General features: G+C 42.1%; 1 protein-coding gene across 10 annotated transcripts; it reads right to left on the minus strand.

Moving 5' to 3' along the window:
• Nucleotides 1-1911: 1911 nt before the first annotated feature.
• LOC147615164 (uncharacterized) lies at nt 1912-21445 on the minus strand. 10 transcript variants are annotated; one of them, XR_015262756.1, is made up of 6 exons: nt 21265-21440; nt 21006-21078; nt 19659-20446; nt 19503-19567; nt 6831-7014; nt 5631-6312 (listed from the first exon to the last, which is right to left on the minus strand). XR_015262756.1 is itself a non-coding variant. In XM_086779177.1 (5 exons), exons 3-5 carry the CDS (start codon nt 20267-20269, stop codon nt 2180-2182), a joined length of 699 nt encoding a protein of 232 aa, XP_086635303.1. In that variant the 5' UTR covers nt 20270-20446; nt 21006-21078; nt 21221-21445; the 3' UTR covers nt 1912-2179. The 10 variants fall into 10 exon arrangements, 8 of the variants coding, with proteins under 8 accessions (XP_086635303.1, XP_086635302.1, XP_086635301.1 ...); XR_015262755.1 differs by having other exon boundaries at nt 21221-21440; XM_086779177.1 differs by lacking the exons at nt 5631-6312; nt 6831-7014 and adding an exon at nt 1912-2202 and having other exon boundaries at nt 21221-21445.
• Nucleotides 21446-22164: the final 719 nt, after the last annotated feature.

Here is a 22164-nt window from a genome sequence, read left to right on the forward strand (position 1 = left end):
TACAACTTTTTGAATTGTTTTCGCAAAGGAAAACTCTTCTTGAAGGGAAGAGTAAATAGGTTGACAAAGTTTCTTCCAACTAAAAAGATTTGAAAACACCTGAGCTTGCTAGACTCTTTATCAAATATCTCTACAGACTATATGGCTTGCGCGTAGATATAGTGTTGGATAGAGATTCGAGGTTTGATAGTCACTTTTAAAGGGAAATCTATAAAATTTGGATATTACTTTGAGTATATAGCCGATCATCTGAAGTTTGATGGTCACATTAAAAAGTCAACCGGGTTCTAGAGAATATGCTTGTGCATATGGCAGTAAAAGCGATCAGGTTGAGAAGAGTACCTGTCACCTATTGAATTTGGTTTTGCTGAATCAACTCAAGATCTCTAAGGAGAGCCTTTCCATCTCTATTACTCCAAAAGAGATTGAGATGCCAACAAGAGGAAGCGCTCGACAAATCCAAGCACATGTAACACAAACAAGGCTTGGCCATGAAAGAAAGTAGAGCCTCACACAACATGTTAGTGTTTTAGAAGAAAAGGAGACTTTCCAACCCAAAAAGTGTGCTTCTCAAACTAGTGTATTGAGGCAAAAGCATCAACGTGGGAGATATCGTGTTCACTTCAAAAAAAGAGATCATGTATTGGGTGCCAACATTGTTGCACAAAAACTTTGATGATAGACCCTCTCATTACCATTTCATGTAGTACTTGCTGCCCTTAACTATGAGGCATACTTCTATTGGTGTCAAAGCCACTCTTATCAACAAGACCATGAGAATTTGTGATACCTCTTATAGCTTACCTTGTAAAATAATATCTTGTGAGACAAGCTCAAACCAAGATAATAAACGACACTTGTTGATTCTCAGAGATGGAAAAGTGATTTTCAATATTTTTGCATCCCAAGTGAGGCTTATGCTCTTGTAATAGAATCCATGCTTCTCTTTTAAGCCATTTTTGGGAGTATGTATATGCATATAATTTTATGTGTATTTGGACCACAATATGTAAATATTCCTAGTCTTTTATTTTACTTTGAATAAAGTAAACTATGAATATAGTAGGGAAAATCTATAAACCCCTAAATATAGTAAACTATGAATATGGTAGGGAAAATTTGTAAACCTCCCCTTGACATTACAATTATAGAGTAGATAAACTATAATGTTTCTCTTTTAAACTATACTTATATACAATCATAGAGGAGGTGAACTACAATGTCTCTCTATTTGATTACATTTGCATAATTTTTACTCCTTTCATTCCTATATTGGTTTATTTACAATCCTAGTTTATAGGGTAGATGAACTACAATGTTTCTCTTTTACACATCATGCTTATTTGCCAAAAGTGCATGGAAGCAAAGGATAAATGTTTAGAAGACTTATGCCTAGTGGAATGCTGCAAGTTCTAAGTTCATAAATCATACATTAAAGAAATTTTGGTTCATATTTAATTTGTAATGGATTCATAAACTTACTTGATTCTTAGATCTCTTTAATAAGAAAGCACCTTCAATGAGACATTTCATGTATGCCATAATGTAATATCCACAATCTGTTGTATTTGGTTGGAGAGGAACCTAGTTCATATTAAATTAAGATATGATTAAACAATATTTCCTTTAAAAACAAAATTATTGTAGAGAGTTTTTCTTCAACTTACTTGCGTTCTCACAAGAGTTAAAGATTCACATAAGGTCTCAAGGGATTTTTTCAAGAAAGCATTTGTATAATTCCTTGATATCAATTGAAGGGCACTAAAAGCAAAAAGTTATTGAGAGACATTTATTGAGAAACTAATAGATAATGGTTTGAAAAGAAAACTATACTCACCAGACCGATTGAACTATGGGAAGAATATGTTGGGGATCTAGTAGGACATGGAATCAAAGAATCTAATGCCATCTTCATCAAATGGCAAACATGACATTCTCTTGAAGTGATGATTATACAACACAAAGAGAACCCAATGTCCCCTACAAAACTCCACTTAGCTACTAAGCATCTTTCTAAAAGTAAGGTACTCATATACCTATTAACAATTGGCAAGAACAAGAAGAAATGGTCATTCATATCAATATTGCCAAAGTAGTTTGAAATAGATCCCCGAGACGCATGGAGCTAAAAAGTCATACCATAAATTATCAATGAACCAAACCTTGTCTCGTGTATCTTTCAGTAAAGTGTTCTCCATCCACCTACCAAAAATAAAAAATAAAATCCATCATTGATTTTATTAGATGGGAGCCTCAGATTTCTCCCTCCATATCATAGACATGTATATACGAGGAAAGAAACTCACATCATGAATAGATTCAAAGTCCTTGCACAGGTCTCTGTAATTAAGATGGATTCGAGAAATTTATCATCCCCTCTAACTATTCCAAACCTCTTTGACCTAAAGTAAATGCACATTTCAATCTATAAAAATAAAGGAAACATAAGATCGTATCATGTAGATACGATTGTTTAAATGTAAGGTTCAAATATAAGAGCCTATTATAAATTAGAAACATAAGATCATTTTAGAAAACACTATTTGCATAAAATTCATGTACACAAATTAAACTTTGCATCAAAATACAACATACTATGAAATCAAATAACACAAATCTTACTCACAAATATACAGTAATATGTTTACAAGAACAAAAGTAATCTTTCGAGGAAGGGCACGTGTCTTGGGTCTTGTAATTTTTGGAGAGAAGTGTGCCAACTCTCCACCCACATGAAAGTGTGGTTATATACTATGTATATAAATATAAATATATATAGACGTATTTGTATAATAATTGTGCCTTGGGTCTTGTAAATTTTGGAGAGAAGTGTGCCAACTCTCCACCCACATGAAAGTATGGAATACAAAGAACATGATACATAAGAGAAGCATCAACCCCCAATAGATGGTATACCACTCTCCAAAGTATCAAGCATGGGGCTAATGAGTATATGGCCAAGAGGTCTCCCTCAGCTACATCGTCTGGAAAGGTAGCTCGATGGCCATTGAGCATGTATCATGGCCGACATCCGAGGGGCCACGGACGCCAGGCACGCCGGAATGCAAAGGCCCAATTTGTAGTAACTCCTATCAGGCGAGGTGGGTCCGTAGCACAAGGTGGGTCCACGAGATCCAGTGTATGGGTGTCCTCCTCTTAGGTCCAAAAGAAGCTAGTGATGGTTGGTTGGTGAGGAAGGGGTCAAGGTAGGTGGAGCCGAAGCTCTCTCAGGAAAGTGTCCTTGTATTTGCAAAGCTCAAGCAGGAAAGAGCCCTAGGCATCACTGGTTCGGAAAGTCAATGATCTTGTCGTGGATCTCATAGTAAACTGGGCAGCAACATATGTAATGCTCCTCTGTCTAAACCTCTGCGTGGCATAATCGACGGATCCTCTCCTCTCTAGGTCTTTATATGAGCTCCCCACCAACTCCAAAGACGCCCTCAACTCTCCGTCTCCACTACAAGGCATTGGGTTGAAACCCGTATCTCGCTAATCGCAATCCACATGCCATAGGACATGTGAACACTCAAGTATCTAACTCCTGAATGAATCCATCCTCAATGAGCTTGTGAAAGTAAGATCTCTATAGAAGTGCATCTTCGGTTCAGTGGAAGCTTCAAAGGTTTGATCCATGTGCAGTGGGTGTAGAGACTGAGAAGATCTAACCGGAAAACCCACCATGAGAGAGCTAGAGAAAAAGGGAGTACAAATTGTACAGAAGGGGTGGGAGGCAATCCATGCAAAGCCCATATCCTGGAGACCAAGTGAAAACCATACTCCATGAAGTGCTAGTTTTCTCGAGGACTCCAAGGCAAGCCTCGGATACCTGTGGGGATCCATGTGACTCATGTGATGGAGACACATATGTGATGGAGATATGTGACTATCTCGAAGAGTGCATCCACTACCATCGGGACCTGCCACAAACTCTACCTAGATAATCTAGTGTGGGACTGATGGTTTGCTATGGAATATCATGACCTAGGACCTCTCAACTCGCTACCAATCCTCATCGGATAAACCTAGCCCTTGAAGGCTACTCCATACATAAGGCTAGTGTAACGAGGGTGTCAAAAGGCCAATCCTTCATCTTGGGCTCCTGGATATGTGACTGGAAGCACTACCACTCAAGTAAGCTCAAGGTTGCATATCCCCTTGTCACTTGCATGTGCTACGAGAACCATGGTGAAGCGTGGGCCATTGAAAATAGGATGAGACAATACACACAAGATCCCCTTTGTATGTGAAGCTCAATCTAGCTATGAAGGGGCCAGTGGTATTGAAGACCATTATTACCTTGGTTTTACGAAGGTTAACAGTGAGGTCCCGCTGAGTGCAAAAATCATGTAAGGCATCCAAATGCCACTGAAAATCTCTTGTGATGTACCTCCTGGGTCTCACCAGTCTCGTGCCGGACTCATTGAGAGTGATGATGCTCCAAACCATGTCAGATCGGACTCCCAAAGTTCGAATACATTATGGCAAGCTCGAATACATTATCAAAAGCTTTGCCAAAATCCACAAAGCATCAGTACATCCTCTGATATGCTCTGCCCTCCTCAATGAGGGCACAAAGAGTGAAGATGTAGTCAAGGAGGGTAAAGTAGCTCCTCTGAAAGGCTGCATGTCTTGAGACTTTGCATCCCTATCTCTCAACAAATGAATTGAGCTCCACCTCTAGCACCGAACCATAGAGTTTGGCCAATGTGTGGCCAATCATGATTGTCTTGTAATTACTAGGATCAAGTGGATCTTCAACTATGAGGATGGGGGTGATGGCGTTAGTGGACCAGGAGGGTGGAAATCCTTCACAAAGTGTTCTATTGAACATGTAGGCTGCCAAGGTATCATCGGTATGTGAGATGTACTAGGTAGTGAGTCCCGTGATCATGGACATGACCATTATGTAGTCTATGGATGGCCGCGAGGAGCCATGCCCTTTGTGAAGAAGGTGGAGGTGGTGGGGCGAGGATCTAGTAGTGATGGGGGCAGATGTGGCTAAAGGGGGCAGATGTGGCTGAAGGGGGCATGAGCATACATAGGTGTGACATCTGTCCGGGTAGGTGTAGGTGTGGAGGAGTGATGTTCTTAGCATTTCCTCCAAGCCTCTATGCACAATTCGGCCATAAGAAGAGTCGGTATGATTCATCCTCTTTTTGAGCGTAGAACTCTTGTTTCTTGCGTTGGGTGAGACGTTGAGAAATCCGTTGCGCTTGGCGCTTAATGATTTGCCCAATCTGTACCTCATACTTAAGATGGGAGCATGTGGCTCGGCATTCGTCGTCATACCAACAGTTCTAGGGGATGGAACCGCAAGGTGGCTTGGCGGCATCGTGCAATTGAAAGAAGTGGTGGCAGATGCGTGGAGAATGGTGGTGAGGTGTGATGTGAGGGCGGGTGGCGGGGGAGACAGTGTCTGTTAAGGTCCCTATGGGACCAAATATAAAGCATGGACCTTAAAAGGCCGTAGGAACAAAATGGGAAAAAAAAGGCTACAAGCTCATTAGAGCCATGCTTAATGTGTCACCCTCGACAAAAGAGCCCAAGAATTATGAAAGCTCACCCCTTACAGGGAATCAACCTCCGCCCCACAGCTCTGACATCGGGGTGGAGAGAGAGAGACAAAGAAATGAAATGAAATGATATATTAACGTCTTCAAAAGGCCAAAATGACCTATGAGACCAAAAAGGTTACAACAATTGGTGGATCTGATACAACGTCTGCGTAAGAAAAGCTAAAACAACTAAGCAACTAACTGAAACTGAAACAACAACTATGGGGAAAAGTAAGGTACTAGGAGCTCCTAATGGATAACATCTGAGAGAGAGAGAGAGAGAGAGAGAGAGTCATGTGCACCCACTGCACAAGTACAGTACCAAAATAACCTTTTGGAGGTTTAGGGATGAACACTGAACATTTTGTGATGAGCCCTTGTCGAAGGACCAGTCACCAATTGCCATCATGCTGGACAGTCACTCAAGGTATTGACCCCTACTTGGATTGTAAGGGGTACCGATGTCCAAGCAGCTTATTAGGCCAACAGTCCGGCCAAGACACCAAGGTTATTAGGCCAAGAGCATGCTAACAATGGTGAACAGCAGCCACGTAGGCCATAAAGGAGTCAGAAAGAGGTCGGGCTGCTTAGGAACAAGCCAAGCAGGCTGACCCGGAGAAGGGGCTCCAATTTGCCTATGAGTAATAGACCTGTTGCCATCCCTTTAACCCCGTCTCTCAAGCATTGAAGCACAAGTAGATCCACCAACCAAAAAAGCCACCAAAAGCCGTAGAGATCACTTGCAGGAGTCCCTGACCTGCAAGAAACAAAACGTCCAAGGAACTCAACCCACGTTCAGTCCACAAATGTCAATACATACTAACTCAGCCCACTCAGTCCATAGAGGTCAATACATACTTCACAGGGATTATCTTGATCCAACGTTGTATTTCATTTATATATCCAGCAGTACAAGCAAATACACCCCCAGGTTGGGACCCTTGAGTGGGTTAGTTGGGATCCAATCGGGTTTACCGAGTTAAGCACACCTTAATCAGCACACTTAGCTACCCATGGTATCTAGAGAGATGCACCATACAACTTCCAGTAAAAATTGATGCACCTTCATTTAACAATATGTGATTCTTCCTTGATACTCACCATCATCAATTGCCTAACGATTGAACTGCAGGTAATGCCTCTGCTAGTTGCATTCTAGCTATAGCTATTTACAAGCTGAACTTATCATGCTAAAATTTACACGTAATTTCTTTGAATAAGGGTTCGCCTCAAAGCTTTGTATAAAAACCGCATCTCTAATCAAGAAGAACATACCCATGCACCCTTCTAGCAGCAGTTTAAAAGTTGAAAAGGGGAAAAGCCATTCCAGCCAACCATGTTCAACTGTGCCACGGTACATTTTCATATAATGCAGCCATGAATATAACTGCCATGGCTGCTGCGAAAAGTGTGACAATCCCAGCTGGACTACCTTCCTTTTTTACCAAACACCGTTCACCTGCAATACAAAGACCAATGAATTAGCAGGAGAAAATTACAACTGTTCGAGGGCTCTTCATATTTAGCACTTGATCCCTACGCATTTGAAAGCTCACAAAGCAGAAAAATGGGCCATTCAAAGAGCTAAACGAAGATGTGCCCCTAAACGAACTGTTTGTTGAGGCTTGAACCTGTGACTATATGCCTTCATAAAACTACATACATACATACGCATGCCACACGCGCACTACAAGTATTTGGCCCTCCTTGCTCTATTTCACATGATGGAACACATGCCCGGACATATATATATATATACATATATATATATATACATATATACATATATATACATATACATATATATACATATATACATATATATATATATACATATATATATATATATATATACCTAGATGAATCAAGGAACATGCCCAAATTCACCTTATAAGAATGTGCAATTTATAACCTCATGGTAGTCATCCACAAGACAATAAACCATCAACTCCATCATGCATAGTATGGACTGGATACTACGACATCCCCAAAGCATGGGAACAGGGATCATGAAATTGGCTCAAGAAAAAGCACTAGTTTTGGTCAAAAAGCAAGGAAAAGCAAAAAGTCAAACTTAGTTAACGGCAAGCCAAGGGCACCATTGGATTCTTGGAAAGAGGAGACTAAGCTGGATCAAAAAGCTAAAACCCACTTTTTTAAAAAGAAGCTCCAGGGCCAAAAAGCAAGGCCCTGAAACTAGAAAGGCAATAAATCAAAAACTTTGGCAAAAGATGTCACATGCACTCTGCACTCAGTGCATGGTGACAAGATGACTCGTCATTAGAAGTGCAACAGTCGTACAGTATTAGAACCTAGTAGGATGATAATTTCTCGTACGCCGTGACCCCATTGTACATCCTCAGTCCAGGATAAGTCAGGCACAAGCTACGTAGGTCATTCCTCAACCTTAGCGGGTCAGTCAGTCAGTCAGTCAAGTCCCTTAACCCACTTGGAGAGAATCATTTATGCATGTAGAGTCAGTAGAAGCCTTAGGGTTTGCATCAAAAAGCACTCTGCATCCTGCATAATATGCATTCATATGCCTGTGCATCATTTAGAACATCCCAGAAGTCTTAGGGAATTTACTAGGATTTATCTGGTATTTTTTCCATATTTTATAGTATTTATTTAGCATTATTTGCATTATTTGTCATTTATAAATATAAAGTTTATTAAATGACCAGCCAACTTGACCAACCTCCAGTTAGTATAAATAGGCTTGCATAGGGCTTAGTTTCTCATTCAGTCTTCAGTGTGCTAAGAGCTTTCCTCCTCAACCCTAGGAGTTCCCTTGCCTTCAGCACTAGACTAGTCTCATCCAACCCTTGGAGTGCTTGAGGTTGCTTCAGCCAGCCTTGTTCATCCAACACCTGCAGTTCAGCAGTCCCTACAGCCCTAAGCGCCTGCATTCAGCCTCAGTTCAACGCCAGAATTCAGCATACAGTCAAGCCTCAGTTCAACACCAGAATTCAGCCAGTGTTTTCTGCATGTGCACCAGCCGCCTACAGTCCTCTGCGTTTACAGATCAGCAGCCGTACAGTCACCTGCGTTTCTGTCCAGCAGCAGCACACCTGTGTTTCTGTCCAGCAGCAGCAGTACAGCCTGCGTTTCAGTCCAGCATCATCCCTACAGGTCTGCGTTTCAGTCCACAGCAGTTCTCAGCCCTGAATCATCCGTTTGCATCAGTATCCAGCCTTCTGTGCATCATCCATACATGCAACAGTCATCTGGTGAAGGTAACACAGCATTCATAAGCATTTACAGAATTCTAACATAGCGTAGAACAGTCCACCATCTTCTTTTCTCAGCCTCAGGTGTGCAGCCCTTCCTCATGCCCTTGGGAAGAGTGCATAGGCTCGAGATCAGTTCATCGAGGTGTTTCTACAGTCGTGTACAGTTCAACCAATCTCCGATCCTCCGAGATCCTGCGTTTGGCTTATCTACAGTCCACAGTCATTCTCTCTAAAGAAATAAAGCAAATACTATCTCGTTATCGGGATAGGGGGCCCTTCAGTGGGTAATTCAAGACCCAATCTGGTGTACAGTTCTCATATCTCTTTAAAGTTTGAAGTATTAAAGTGGATTGCTAAACTCACGAAACTCAGGATACAGAAGACCGTGTGAGCATTTGTGTGACAAGATCTTCCAATACAAAGACTTCCGCTGCATATCACAAAAGATGAGCAATATTTTATTATTATTAAAATATTAAAACAAAAAGACAAAATCAAAGCTTGGTTAGAGCTTCATCAACCTGCGCGGCATCGAGACAAGCTCACAGAGGCTTTGGTGGCCAAGCGCCTAAAGCTGCCCCTTGGCAAAAAGGGGGGCTTTTCCCGAGTATAAAAAGACACTTTGAGCCTCTCTCTTGGCATCAAGTGCATAAAGTTGTGGAGATCATCATCTTCATCATCTACCTCACCACCAGCTTCACCTCCTTGCGCCACCTCCACCCAGCTCAACCCAACCACCGCCATTGTGCCCGCCGCACCAAGCCGCGGGCAATTTCCTCCAGGGAGATTGGCGGTCGGGCAATCATTCCGCCACCTTGGTGTTTGCTTTTTTAAGAAGCTTCTTGAGGATTTTCGTGAAGATTAGGTATTGAGTTCACTTGGACATCTTTGAGGTTTGGGCAATGGAGGTTGATTCAGACTTTGGATTTTGGACTTGGATTTTGATATTGGATCTAGCACTAGCCCGATGAGAGATTCTTGTGGGTCATCCCCGTGGGTTGCTTACCACATGTCCAAGAGATAAAGATAGAGAGAGAGAGGGGAGAGAGAGAGAGAGAGAGAGAAGGGAATAAGAATCTTGCACGGTACACCGCATTGATCGGGGAGAGGGCCCACTCCCTTTCAAGAATTTATTCAAGAACAATCCACAAGCATGCTGGCCCAGATCAATACAACAATGAATACAAAAGCAAACATGACGATGTAGTATATCCAAGTCGATGTCAAGGCACGAGATCTCTAATGCCGAGCACACCACATGGGTAGTCCTGTATATGGCTTCTATAAGAAGAGACATGGAAGGCATTATGTATCCTCCAATGATCTGGAAGGTCCAATCGATAGCATACATCGTTGATCTTCTCGGTAGGTCCGTAGTACCTGGGAGCAAGCTTGGGTTCCTTATGCTCGTTAGCTTTAGACTTTCTAAAGCTGGCTTTTTCAAATCGCAATAAGACCCAATCCCCTTCTTCCAAGGTGACCTTCCTTTTGTGCTTATCTGCAGCTTTCTTTTACTTGGCTTGAGATATCTCAATAGCCCTTCAAACCTGTTGAAAGACTATATCCAAATCTCGAACAAACTCATCCGCATGGAAAATCTCTTCCTTGGTCTTTAGAATGGGCAGCAATAATGGTTTGCCATAAATAATCTCAAAAGAAGCTTTGCCTGTCGAGGAGTGAATGGTGTTGTTGTAAGCAAACTCAACCAATGGCAAGTACTTCTCCCATTGATCCTTTGCTTCGTGAGCATAACACTTTAGCATATCCAAAATAGTGAGGTTTGCAATCTCACTTTGTCCATCTCTTTGAGGATGATAAGCCGAAGAGAAATTCAGCTTTGTCTCCATGTTGTCAAAAAGAGCTCTCCAAAAGAATCTAGTAGTCCGAGGATCTCTATCCTCCACAATGGATTTGGGTAATCCATGATGTTTGAAAATCTGCTAAATAAATAGTCTCGTCGTATGCTCAGTGCGGATAGGCTTCTTGACGGGAATAAAGTAGGCTTGCTTACTGAATCTATCAATAATAGCCCATATTCCATCATTCCCAGATCCTGACTTTGGCAATCCAAAGATAAAGTCCATAGCAATACTTTCCCATGGAACATTGAAAATTGACAAAGGTAAGTATCCATTTATTACATCCAACACATGTGACAGGCTATGAAGATCGTACCATCAAGAACAAGGACATCGGTCAAAGAAAAGACATAAGATATTGCCAGATGAGCATTAGGCACCACATATATGAGGAAAGACCAAATGCACAAGAACACCAGATGGAGCTAGTACCACAAACATATGGAATATTTGTATCCCACAGTTGAGGACAACTCTGATATAAGAGGGAGGAAATGTAACTATTTGGCCCTCCGAGCTCTTTTCACATGATGGAACTCATGCCCGGACACATGGACAAGTTAATGGACACATGGGAACAGGGTTCATAAAGCTGGTACAAGAAAAAGCGCCAGTCTTAGTCCAAAAAAAGCAAGAAAAGCAAAAAGTCAAACTATGTTGACCGCAAGCCAAGGGCACCATTGGAAAGAGGACACCGAGCCAGATCAAAAAGCTAAAAGCCACTTTTTCAAAAAGTGGCTCCAAGGCCAAAAAGCAAGGCCCAGAAGCTAGAAAAGCAAAACAAGAACAAAGAAATAGAGATATTGCCAGATGAGGAGAATAATGATCATCTGGCTCTGATACCACTGTAAGCCCAACGGAGTGTACTGTGATAGATATGGGGAAAGACCAAATGCACGAGCTCACCCAACAGGACTAGTACTGAAAAATATAAGCACTGATACCATTGTAAGTCCAATGGAACGTGCAGTGACAGATTCAGCCACGTGGCCAAGAGATAGGGATAGAGAGAGAAGGGAGAGAGAGAGGGGCATAAGGATTTTACATAGTACACCACACTAAGCGGGAAACAAGCCCCGCCCCCTTTCAAGAATTTATTTCAAGAGCAATCCACAAGCTTTTCCAAGCCATGACCAATACAACAAATGAATACAATATCAAACAAATATGTCGATAACGAGGTCGAGCTAAAGTTGATGTCGAGGCTCAAGATCTCTGATGCCGAACACACCATGAGGATGACCCACAAGAGTCTTACACTGTAAGCCCAACGGAGCATGCAGCGACAAACTCAACCATGTGTCCAAGAGATAAAGATATAGAGAAAGAGAGGAGAGAAAGAAGGAAATAGGGATCTTGCACAATACACCACACTGAGCGGGGAATAGGCTCCGCCCCCCTTTCAAGAATTTATTCAAGAACAATCCACAGGCACGCTGGCCAGGATCAATACAATCAATGAATACAAAATAAACATATATGCCAATGTACGATATCCAAGTCGATGTCGATGTTGAGGCACGAGATCTTTGATGCTGAGCACGCCACAAGGATGACCCACAAGTATCTCGCATCGGGCTAGTACCAAATCCAATATCCAAATCCAATGAATCCAAGTCTAATGAATCCAAGTCCAAGTCCAAGTCCATGTCCATGTCCAAGCTATATGTCTAAGTTCCATGTTCATGTCCAAGTTCCATGCCCAAGCTCTATGTCTAAGTTCCATGCCCAAGCTCTATGTCTAAGTTCTCCATGTCTATGCTCCATGTCCAACCTCTATATCCAAGTTCCTATCCAAGTTCAATATATATACCTTCATAAGGTCAAAAAAACCTGAACTTACGAATTGAGAGATTTGAGAAAGAAATAATAGTGAAGAAGGAAAAAGACAAAAACAAAGCATTTGAAAGATAAAAAATAAATAAACTAACAAACCTAGCTACTAAGGAGAGGAAATCAAAAACAAGAAAACAAAACGAAACAATTACATGCATGAAAGAAACTTTAAAAAACAAAAAATAAAAAACGCACACACAAAAGCATACACACTTCTTCTTAATAAGAACTTAAACCCTTTGAGCTGAGATACTAAACAACAACACAAAATAGCAAAACAGAGAACTGTAAACTCTAGACCTAAAGCACTTAAGAGCCAGAACCAAACATTAAGCTAAACTTTAAAAAAGACTTCAATGTCTGTCCGAACATGAAGTGTAGGTTCATCAACTCTATCATGCATAGCGTGGACAATAAGCTATGACATCCCTACTCACGTCATCAATGCCCAAGTTCAAGTAGTCCAAGTTCCCATGAGTAATCTCCACCAACTCCTATAACCTTGTCGATGAAGAAAACCATGGAAAAGCTCTTTCTGACGAGAAAACTGATATAAAACCTGTTTTAATGGTTTTTAGATGATAAAGCCTCCAAAAAACAGTTTTTAGGGTTTTTGGAGCAATTTTAGGGTTTTTGAAATTTTTGTTCGTATATGTCTGTACAACTCCGTACACACGTCTATATGCCCATTGAAGTCTAGGGCTGACCATACATCCGAAAAGCAAGTTGAAGAATGTGTTGATGGCGAAGAAGAAGCTCTCCATGATCATAATGATGCCCACACACACTCCACGATCTCCTTCATGATGCTACAAGAGAGATTCAAGCCTTCTTATACTTGGGAAAGCCTTGCTTTTTGCCAAAAAGTGATGCTTTTGCTTTGCTTTTGCCTTTTACTTTACTTTTGGTCTTTTTAATAGTAAAATATTACGTTACTTTAGTCAAAAGTTCTTGTTTTGCTTTTCTAGCTTCAGGGCCTTGCTTTTTGACCCTGGAGTTGCTTTTCGAAAAAGTGGCTTTTAGCTTTGTGGTCTGGCTCAGTCCCCTCTTTCCAATGGTGCCCTTCGCTCGCGATCAACCCTGTTTGACTTTTTTCTTTTTCTTGCGTTTTGACCAAGAATGGTACTTTTTTGTAATAAAAAAAGCACCATTCTTGTACCCTATCCCCATGTCTTCTTCCACCTGTCTAGTGTCCAGGCACGGGTTTCATCATGTGAAATAGAGCTATGAGAGCCAAATAGTTACATTCCCTCCCTCTTATATCACAGTTGTGCTCAACTGCGGACTGCAAGTGTTCCAAGCACCTCCATGTGTTCCATGTATATCCGTGTGTTCCAAGTACATCATGTACATCCATATGTTTCAAAGTACATAAGTACAATCTATATGTTTCAAGGTATACATCAAGTACATCCATATGTTTCAAGGTGCATGAAGTAGATCGATATGTTTCAAGGGACTAGTCCCATCTGGTGAGCTTGTGAATCCGGTCTTTTCCCATATCTATGATGTCATCTGCTTATCTGCAACATCTCAATGTCTTTTTTTTTATCGATGTCCTTGTTCTCAATGGTACATCTTCATGGCTTGTCACATGTGTTAGATAAAATAAATGCATGCTTAACTCTTGCAAAAACTGGACACAAGCTAGTCAATAAACAAGTATGCATCATTCACGTCTACTAGGTATTCCAGGTACTAGCCAAGTAGTCTAGAGCCCAATGGACTATCACATGCCATAAATCCAAGCATTGTCCATACATCAAAGACAACACACAAAGTCAAAGAAATTCAAACATACATCCGTATGCAATGCACAAGTAATAATCCTCTTGTTCATGGATTGTCCTAATCTGTACTTCAAATACATCTGGACCTCTCATAAGCTTGAAGTACATCTAGATAATCCTTGAAGTACTTCGCTGGCATCAATTTCGCATCCAATAGCAAATAATTCTCTAAGTCCAAGAGTTGACCAAGACTCAATGACTGAGCACTCTACCATTCAGGCTGCAGGAGGCCAGTAGATGATTCGGAATGGTTTACTATTCCGTAATGACAAAATTTGTGTACCACAGATCCCGGACATTTGGTCCAAGATTCTTAAGGAGTGTCACGACGCCCCTTCTGCTGGACACCATGGGGTACACAAGACACTCTCGTTAGTGAAACACACTTTTTATTGGCCAAAGATGAAAGGGTATGTAGAAGATTATGTTCTCAAGTGTCAAATTTGTCAGGCAAATAAAGCTGAACGCTTTAGACAGGCTGGGTTATTGCATCCTTTGCAAAACCCAGGTAATAAATGGGAAAGTATTTCCATGGATTTTATTACCGGATTGCCGAGAACACATCAAGGCCACGATTCTATTTGGGTTGTGGTAGATCGCTTGACAAAAATGGCTAGATTTTTACCAACCCGGAAGACTATTACAGCTACGCAATTAGCACGACAGTTTATCGAGCAATTGTTTAGACTGTACGGGTTACCGCAGGACATAGTCAAGTTTACGAGTGATTTTTGGAAACTTGTTTTTGAGAAGTTGGAAACAACTTTGAATTTGAGTTCCTTGGATCATCCTCAATCTGATGGCCAGAGTGAAAGAGTGAATCAGATTTTGGAGGATATGCTTCGAGCATATGTATCCAAAAGACAGAGTTCATGGGAGGATTATCTTCCTATGTCAAAATTTGCATATAGCAATACTAAGCATACCAGTACAGGTTTTAGTCCTTTCATGCTTATGTATGGTTTTCAACCTAGATCACCTGTTACAGTAGGATTCTCAGGACTTCAGCATGATGCAGCACGTAATTTTTTACAAGATATGCAAGAAATGTTACAAGTTGCGAAGGAATCTATTAGAAGTGCTCAAGACCGAGACAGATTTTAATAGACATCGTTCACCCAGAGAGTTCTCTGAAGGAACGATGGTATATTTGCGAGTTTCGAAAGATTCTGAGACCTTACGGACAAGTCGATCTCCGAAATTATCCCCTAGATACTGTGGACCATTTCGTATTACACGAAGGATTGGTTCAGTTGCATATAAATTGGATTTGCCTTCTCATGTGAAAGTTCATCCTGTATTTCATGTTAGTAGACTTAAGGAAGTACTGGGTGGAACAGAGCAGTTAGTTACTCCTCAAGAAATTATAGATGTTGAGGACATGACATTTGTTCCGCACGAACCTGAAAAGATTCTTGGATTTCGTGAAAGAAGATTGTGTAATACGCTTATCACACGGAACACAAGATCAAGTGGAAGGATCGTGTTGAGGAGGACGCTACACGGGAGACCTTGACTACTCTTCAGAGAGATTACCCTGGCTTTTTAGTGAGCTCTTAGAGGAAGGGGAGTATGTCATGTGCACATTGTGTATCTACCGTGTGCTACACGCACGCAAGACTAGCTTTGAGGTTTGGGAAAGCTTGAAGCTAGGCAGGCTGATTGGCGAGCTGAGTTAGGGATAGACTAACGGGCGGGCACCCAAGTATGGACGGGCGAGCGTCCAAGTGTGGACGCCCGATGACCGGCCAAGAGCCTATAAAAGGGTGGCCAAGGATAGTCATTAGTCATATAGAGTCTTGCGTGATTTGTGAGAGCTCTATGGTCTGGAGCCTGGATCTACTGCAAACGTGCACCTGCTTTACGCAGCCGAGGCCGATGAGTCAGGCTTGCACCCCCTTCTAGTTTATTTGTTTGTTTGCAGGTTTCGAGTCTCGTACCAGGAGCGTTCCACGAGGAGATCCGGTGGGGATTTGACAAAGTAGCTCTAGATCCTTATGCAATGGTAACTCCTTTGGCTCGTAAATAAGCTTTGGTGGATTCCACTAATTCGGCCTCAGCGGCTTGTTCTTTGATAAAGTCTTCAAATATCTGAGCCCTTCTTTGGTCATGTTCCCTCTTGGTTCTCCAAACAAGGAATTTATATGAATGCTGAAAGTCATGGTACTCTTATGATGACCTTGGTTCCCATCAAGAATTTATGAATCAACCTCATGGGTGCTCCCTTCATGAGGCCCTTGGTCTCCCTCTGCTCTCGACATGGCTCTGTCACCCCAAGAACATTTCTTCAAGAGAAATCTTGCTCTGATACCACTGTAAGCCCAGCAGGGCGTGCACTGACAAACTCAACCATGTGTCCAAGAGATAAAGATATAGAGAGAGAAGTGTAACACGTGGAAGCTCTGGGAGTCTTTCAACCCTAAACACCACTGAGAACACGTTGATGCAAAAATGCAAACAGAAGGGAGAGTAGAGAGAGAGAGAGAGAGAGAGAGAGAGAGAGAGAGAGAGATACTGAAAATTCAGTATATTTCTGATGGTACAAAAAGGTACCTACATCTACAGCCCTAGGCTGCCTTCATGAAAAGCTGGTATACACCCAAAACAATACCTAGTCTAAGACCCATTCCCTGGAGGAATGAATGATTACAACAATGAGCATGTGCCCCTTTTATAGCCCTTTGGACTCCTTGGAGTGCTGGCCGACCAGCAGTCGGGTCATACACTACATAAAATGTTGCGCCGTCTAGACATAATCCCATATAATGCAGCGCTTTTAGCTGCCTTGTCCTCTGGTCTAGCCGACGTCATCCTCTGATGCAACCGACAACCCCCACTTGCAGCTGACAGCATCCTCTTCATGTCCTCCATGCCTTGCTCCAAGTCCACACTAGCCACTTCTGCACTCTTTGCTCCTACTTCTGGTTCTAATGCTCTTTTTTCTGGCTGCCCCCTTCTGGACTAGCTCCAGAGAATGTCCATGGCATTTCATGCACATGACAAGGAGAGAGAGAGAAGAGAATAGGAATCTTACACAATACACCACATTGAGCGAGGAACAGGCCCGCCTCCTTTCAAGAATTTATTCAAGAACAATCCACTAGCACGCTGGCCAAGATCAATACAATCAATGAATACAAAACAAACAGATATGCCGATGTAGGATATCGATGTCGGTGTCGACGTCGAGACACGAGATCTCTAATGCCGAGCACACCACAAGAATGACCCACAAGTGTCTCTCACCAGGCTAGTACCAAATTCAATATCCAAATCCAATGAATCCAAGTCCAAGTCCATGTCCAAGCTATATGTCTAAGTTCCATATTCATGTCCAAGTTCTATGCTCAAGCTCTATGTCCAAGTTCATATCCAAGTCTAAGTTCAAATCCAAGTTCAAGTAGTCCAAGTTCCCATGAGTAATCTCCACAACTCCTACAACCTTGCCAATGAAGAAAACCATGGAAAAGCTCTTACTGGAAAACTAATATAAACCTATTTTAATGGTTTTTGGGCGATAAAAACCTCCAAAAAGTAATTTTTAGGGTTTTTGGAGCAATTTTAGGATTTCTGAAGTTTTTAGGATTTCTGAAAAATCTGTTTGTACATGTCTGTACAGCTCCGTACACATGTCCATATCGCCCATGCATATGCCTATACAAGTCTAGGGCTGACCGTACATCTGAAAAGCAAGTTGGAGAAGGTGTTGATGGCGAAGAAGGATCATAATGATGCCCACACACACTCCACGCTCTCCTTCACGATGCTACAAAAGAGGTTCAAGCCTTTTTATACTTAGAAAAGCCTTGCTTTTTGCCAAAAAGTGATGCTTTTGCTTTGTTTTTTATCTTTTTAATAGTACTTAACTATAGTCAAAAGTTCTTGTTTTGCTTTTATGGCTTCAAGACCTTGCTTTTTGACCCTAGAGCTGCTTTTTGAAAAAGTGGCTTTTAGCTTTTTGGTCCGGCTCAGTCTCCTCTTTCCAATGGTGCCCTTGGTTCACAGTCAACCCTATTTGACTTTCTGCTTTTTCTTACTTTTTGACCAAGAATGGTGCTTTTTCATAATCAAACCTTATGGACCCTGTCCCCATGTCTTCTTCCACCTGTCTGGTGTCCGGGCATGAGTTTCATCATGCATAATAGAGCTAGGAGGGCCAAATAGTTACATACACCGAGCTAGTACCGGAATCCAATATTCAAATCTAGACCAAAAGATCTCCAAGTTTGTAAACAAGTCACACAGTGAATGTGTGTATTTGATGAAGCTCTTAATGTTCTGATGTATGGAAGATGTCAAACTTTAGTATAGGAACAATCCCCAACAAATCTGTCCAAATACTGGGTGGCGATGTTGAAGAAGGTATACGGGTTCCTTTCAGAAAACAGCCGGCACACAGTGGGGAAGATGCTATCAAAGCAAAGGGCAACCCGGCAGCAATGCTAGGCTAGCAACTCTGCTGGTTGTCGGCAACTCTGCTGGTTGTCGGCAGCTGGCTGGCAGCAGGGCATTGGTGGTGCTGTTGTCTGCAGGCAGTGCTGCTGTTGGCGGCTGAGTAAGAGGAGGTGGCACAAGCGACACAAGGCGGCGCTTGCAGGGGTGACACAAACACAACAGAGGCGGTACTACAGGTGCAAGGCGGTGATCTCAGAGGCAACAAGTAGTGACAAGATGACGCGGCAAGGCGGCACAGGCGCAACTGGGCGATGACAAGGCGGCGCAAGTACCACAAGGTGGCGGCAATGCTACCAGGCGGTGAAGAGGCGGAGGGCGGCGCTGGTGCAAGCCGTGTAGAGGCACAGGGACGGAGGAGATGATGATGATGCTCTTCCACAAGATTGCTCTTGCTCTCCACAAGATTTCTCTCCGCAAGGGTTGATCTATCATCCAAAGAGATCCATATTTCTTTTATACTTGAAGGGGTCCCTGCTTTTTGCCATGCTTTGTTTTTGTCTTTTTCTTTTAAATATTTTAATAATAATCAAATATGGCCAAAGTTCTTGATTTATGCTTTTGTAGCTTCACGGCCTTGCTTTTTGACAAAGGATAATAAAGACCAAGGTAAGTAAACCTGAAGCGAAAAGGCCAAAAGTCAACATGGGCCAGTCACTCCAAGTTGAGGCATGGATGCAAAGGTTGGTCAAAGAAGAAAGGCGAAACAGGCTGAAAAGGGACCTTCAGGTTGCATTTCCTAATTTTGAGAAAACCAAGAGGAAAGTTGCTGCTTACCTGTCCATAGCATTACTCCAACAGAAGCTCCCAAGCCTAAGATGTAGGCCTCCAGTCCAGATTGACTGTGACAAAGCACATTAACGTTATAAAGGAACACAAGCCTGAAAGTATAAGCACATTGGCAACAAGTTTAAATAAAAGAAGCTGACTCACTTATTCAAGCGAATAGCTGCTACTGCGAGCAGAAGAAAAAGACCAACTCCAGTCCGGAAAAACTCAAAGTCCAATTTTGCATTTTTCATCCATACTGTGATGCAATAACCTAAGTGGAACGCTGCAAATGCGATTGTCAATAGTGGAAGGATATATATATGCTCATCACCTCCCTCATCCCCACCACCGCCTCCCCCTTCGTCCCCATCATCATCATTCCCTCCATTACCGCCTCCTGTAGGCCCACCTGTGAACTCTTTGGCTGCCCTCTTGTCCAATTTTCCAAATCCATCCATCATGCTCATCGCCCATGGACTGTACCTGATCTCCAGCTTTGTTTTCAAACTAAAAGTGCTTCCATTTTTATCAAACAAATGCTCTGGAATCTGTGGGTCATCATCACAGAAACAGCTGATGGATGCACTGGATGGGCCAGAAGAAAGCACTTTCTCAGAATTCGGACCAAGAATCAGATCTTCCCAAGCTGTGGGAGAAAGGAATGATCGGACAGCAATGCTAGACAAGGTTTGCATGGTATGCAAGGCATGGTAAGAGGCGAAATGTTGATGCAGAAACTGATGATGTGGGCTAGCGTGCCACCACTGAGCCATACCCGAATGATCAGGGTGTTATGATCTTCAAAGACCAATCATAAAAAGCCTTAGATAACCTTGCAAATGCACTGTGCACAGAAGATGAATGGAAACACTCTCCTTCAGAACTTCAACAAAAGGTAGGTGAATCTAGAAACTGGAGCAGAACTCCGTGATTTCAAACGTGGCAAGCAGCTGCACCAAATCTTGAATGTTAGAGACAAGAAAAACTATGTACTGATCTCCTAGACTGCGTAATAAACTCATTTTAAAGAAGAAAAATGGAGAAAATACAGGGCAGATGTCTCAACAAAGAACAGCTACGGCAACATCTGAGCTAGAAGCAAAAATGAAATGTTCTGAATTAAGCGATAGGAATAAAAGAGACAAAGAAAAATCACGTGATAGAGTCAAGAAGAAAATCAAAGGTCAAAACAGAAAAACAAAAAAACAGAAAAGGAAAACGAAAGAAAAGAGGAGAACCAGAACCCCCCCCCCCCCCCCAAAAAAAAAAAGATGGTAAAAAAACAAGAAAATCCACTATGCCCTGTAATAAATGCTGCAGTCATCAAAACGAAACAGAAAAAGTTATTCCATGATGTGAAGCGGGAAAACTTTTGTTTTTGAAAGAAAAAATTGCGCCCTAGACTGCATAATAGAACCATCAAGAGAAGAAAATGATTTTTCTCTTTAAAAACAAGAAAATAATTATGCGATATCGCCCTAGAGTACACGATGGGGAGGAATAACATACCTGATGCACGCAAAGCCTAATCGGAGCAAAAAGATGATGCAGAAATCCCTCCTTCAAGAGCGTTCTGATAAGCCTGCACAGAGGAAAATTTTGAGATTTAAACAGTTGCAGCGCAGCATTGCAGAGCAAAACTAGGGCAAATTTTTCTGGCTCCTCACCAAAAAAAAAAAATTTACGGCAAAACAGAGAGATTACAGATTGACAAAGAAGAAAACCTGCCTACCTAGCCGCAGAAAAGATCGCGATGAGGAAAGCCTACCCTGAAGCCCCTGAGTGCAGAAGATCTTCTAAACGCAACGCACAGACCGAGGTGGCTTGTTTTCCAAACAAACTGTGAGTGATGAAAAGGTAACTGTAATGGCAACACAGCGTAGCACTCCATCAATTCACATTGGCCATGGATCCTGGCCCCTTTACACACAGCCCGCCCAGAACTGAGAATCCCCTGGACCCTTAAGAGTGGCATGGACCCTGTCACACAAAGATTTCCTATTATTTGTGGAAGTCCATGTGTGTGAAATCACTATGAATAGAAAGGCCGAAGACTTTGTAGCAAGACCCAAGAGATCGGTGTCGAAATCCAAGTCAAAGCTCACCACCCCATCGAGCTTCTATTCTTCACTTGGAAGAACAACCCAAGAGCACATAATACTTGCAGTCTCCCATAGACATGGTCTTCGTAGGACCCCATACATCTGAATGCACAACATCTAGTGCATTTTTGCTCACATTTCTGTCACGTGGAAATACATGCTTTGTTTGCTTTCCAAATTGGCATGCTTCACATATTTTTTGCATACCTTTAACTTTAAACTTTGGCAGCCTTGTTAGAATTCCTTTAGTCTGCATAGACTTCATTCTCTGCACATTCACATGTCCAATTCTTTTATGCCAAATGTCTGTGTCTGCAACAATTCCTGAACCATTTGCAAACATCGCAGCACTCACTTCAGGCATGTTTACATTCAATGTAAACATTCTGCCCACTATGTTGCCTTTTGCAACCAACCTACACTTGTCTTTAAAGTCTTCGACATAACAGCCATCAGGGTTAAACCGAACCTGCAGACCCTGCTCAATCATCTGGCCAACTGAAACCAGATTCTTTGTTATGTTCGGAACATGAAGTACATCTGCAAGGTACTTCACTTTGCCATCT

The sequence above is a fragment of the Cibotium barometz genome, chromosome 40 (assembly GCF_041138505.1).
Source record: "Cibotium barometz isolate CiBa-2024 chromosome 40, ASM4113850v1, whole genome shotgun sequence".
Classification (NCBI taxonomy): domain Eukaryota; kingdom Viridiplantae; phylum Streptophyta; class Polypodiopsida; order Cyatheales; family Cibotiaceae; genus Cibotium; species Cibotium barometz.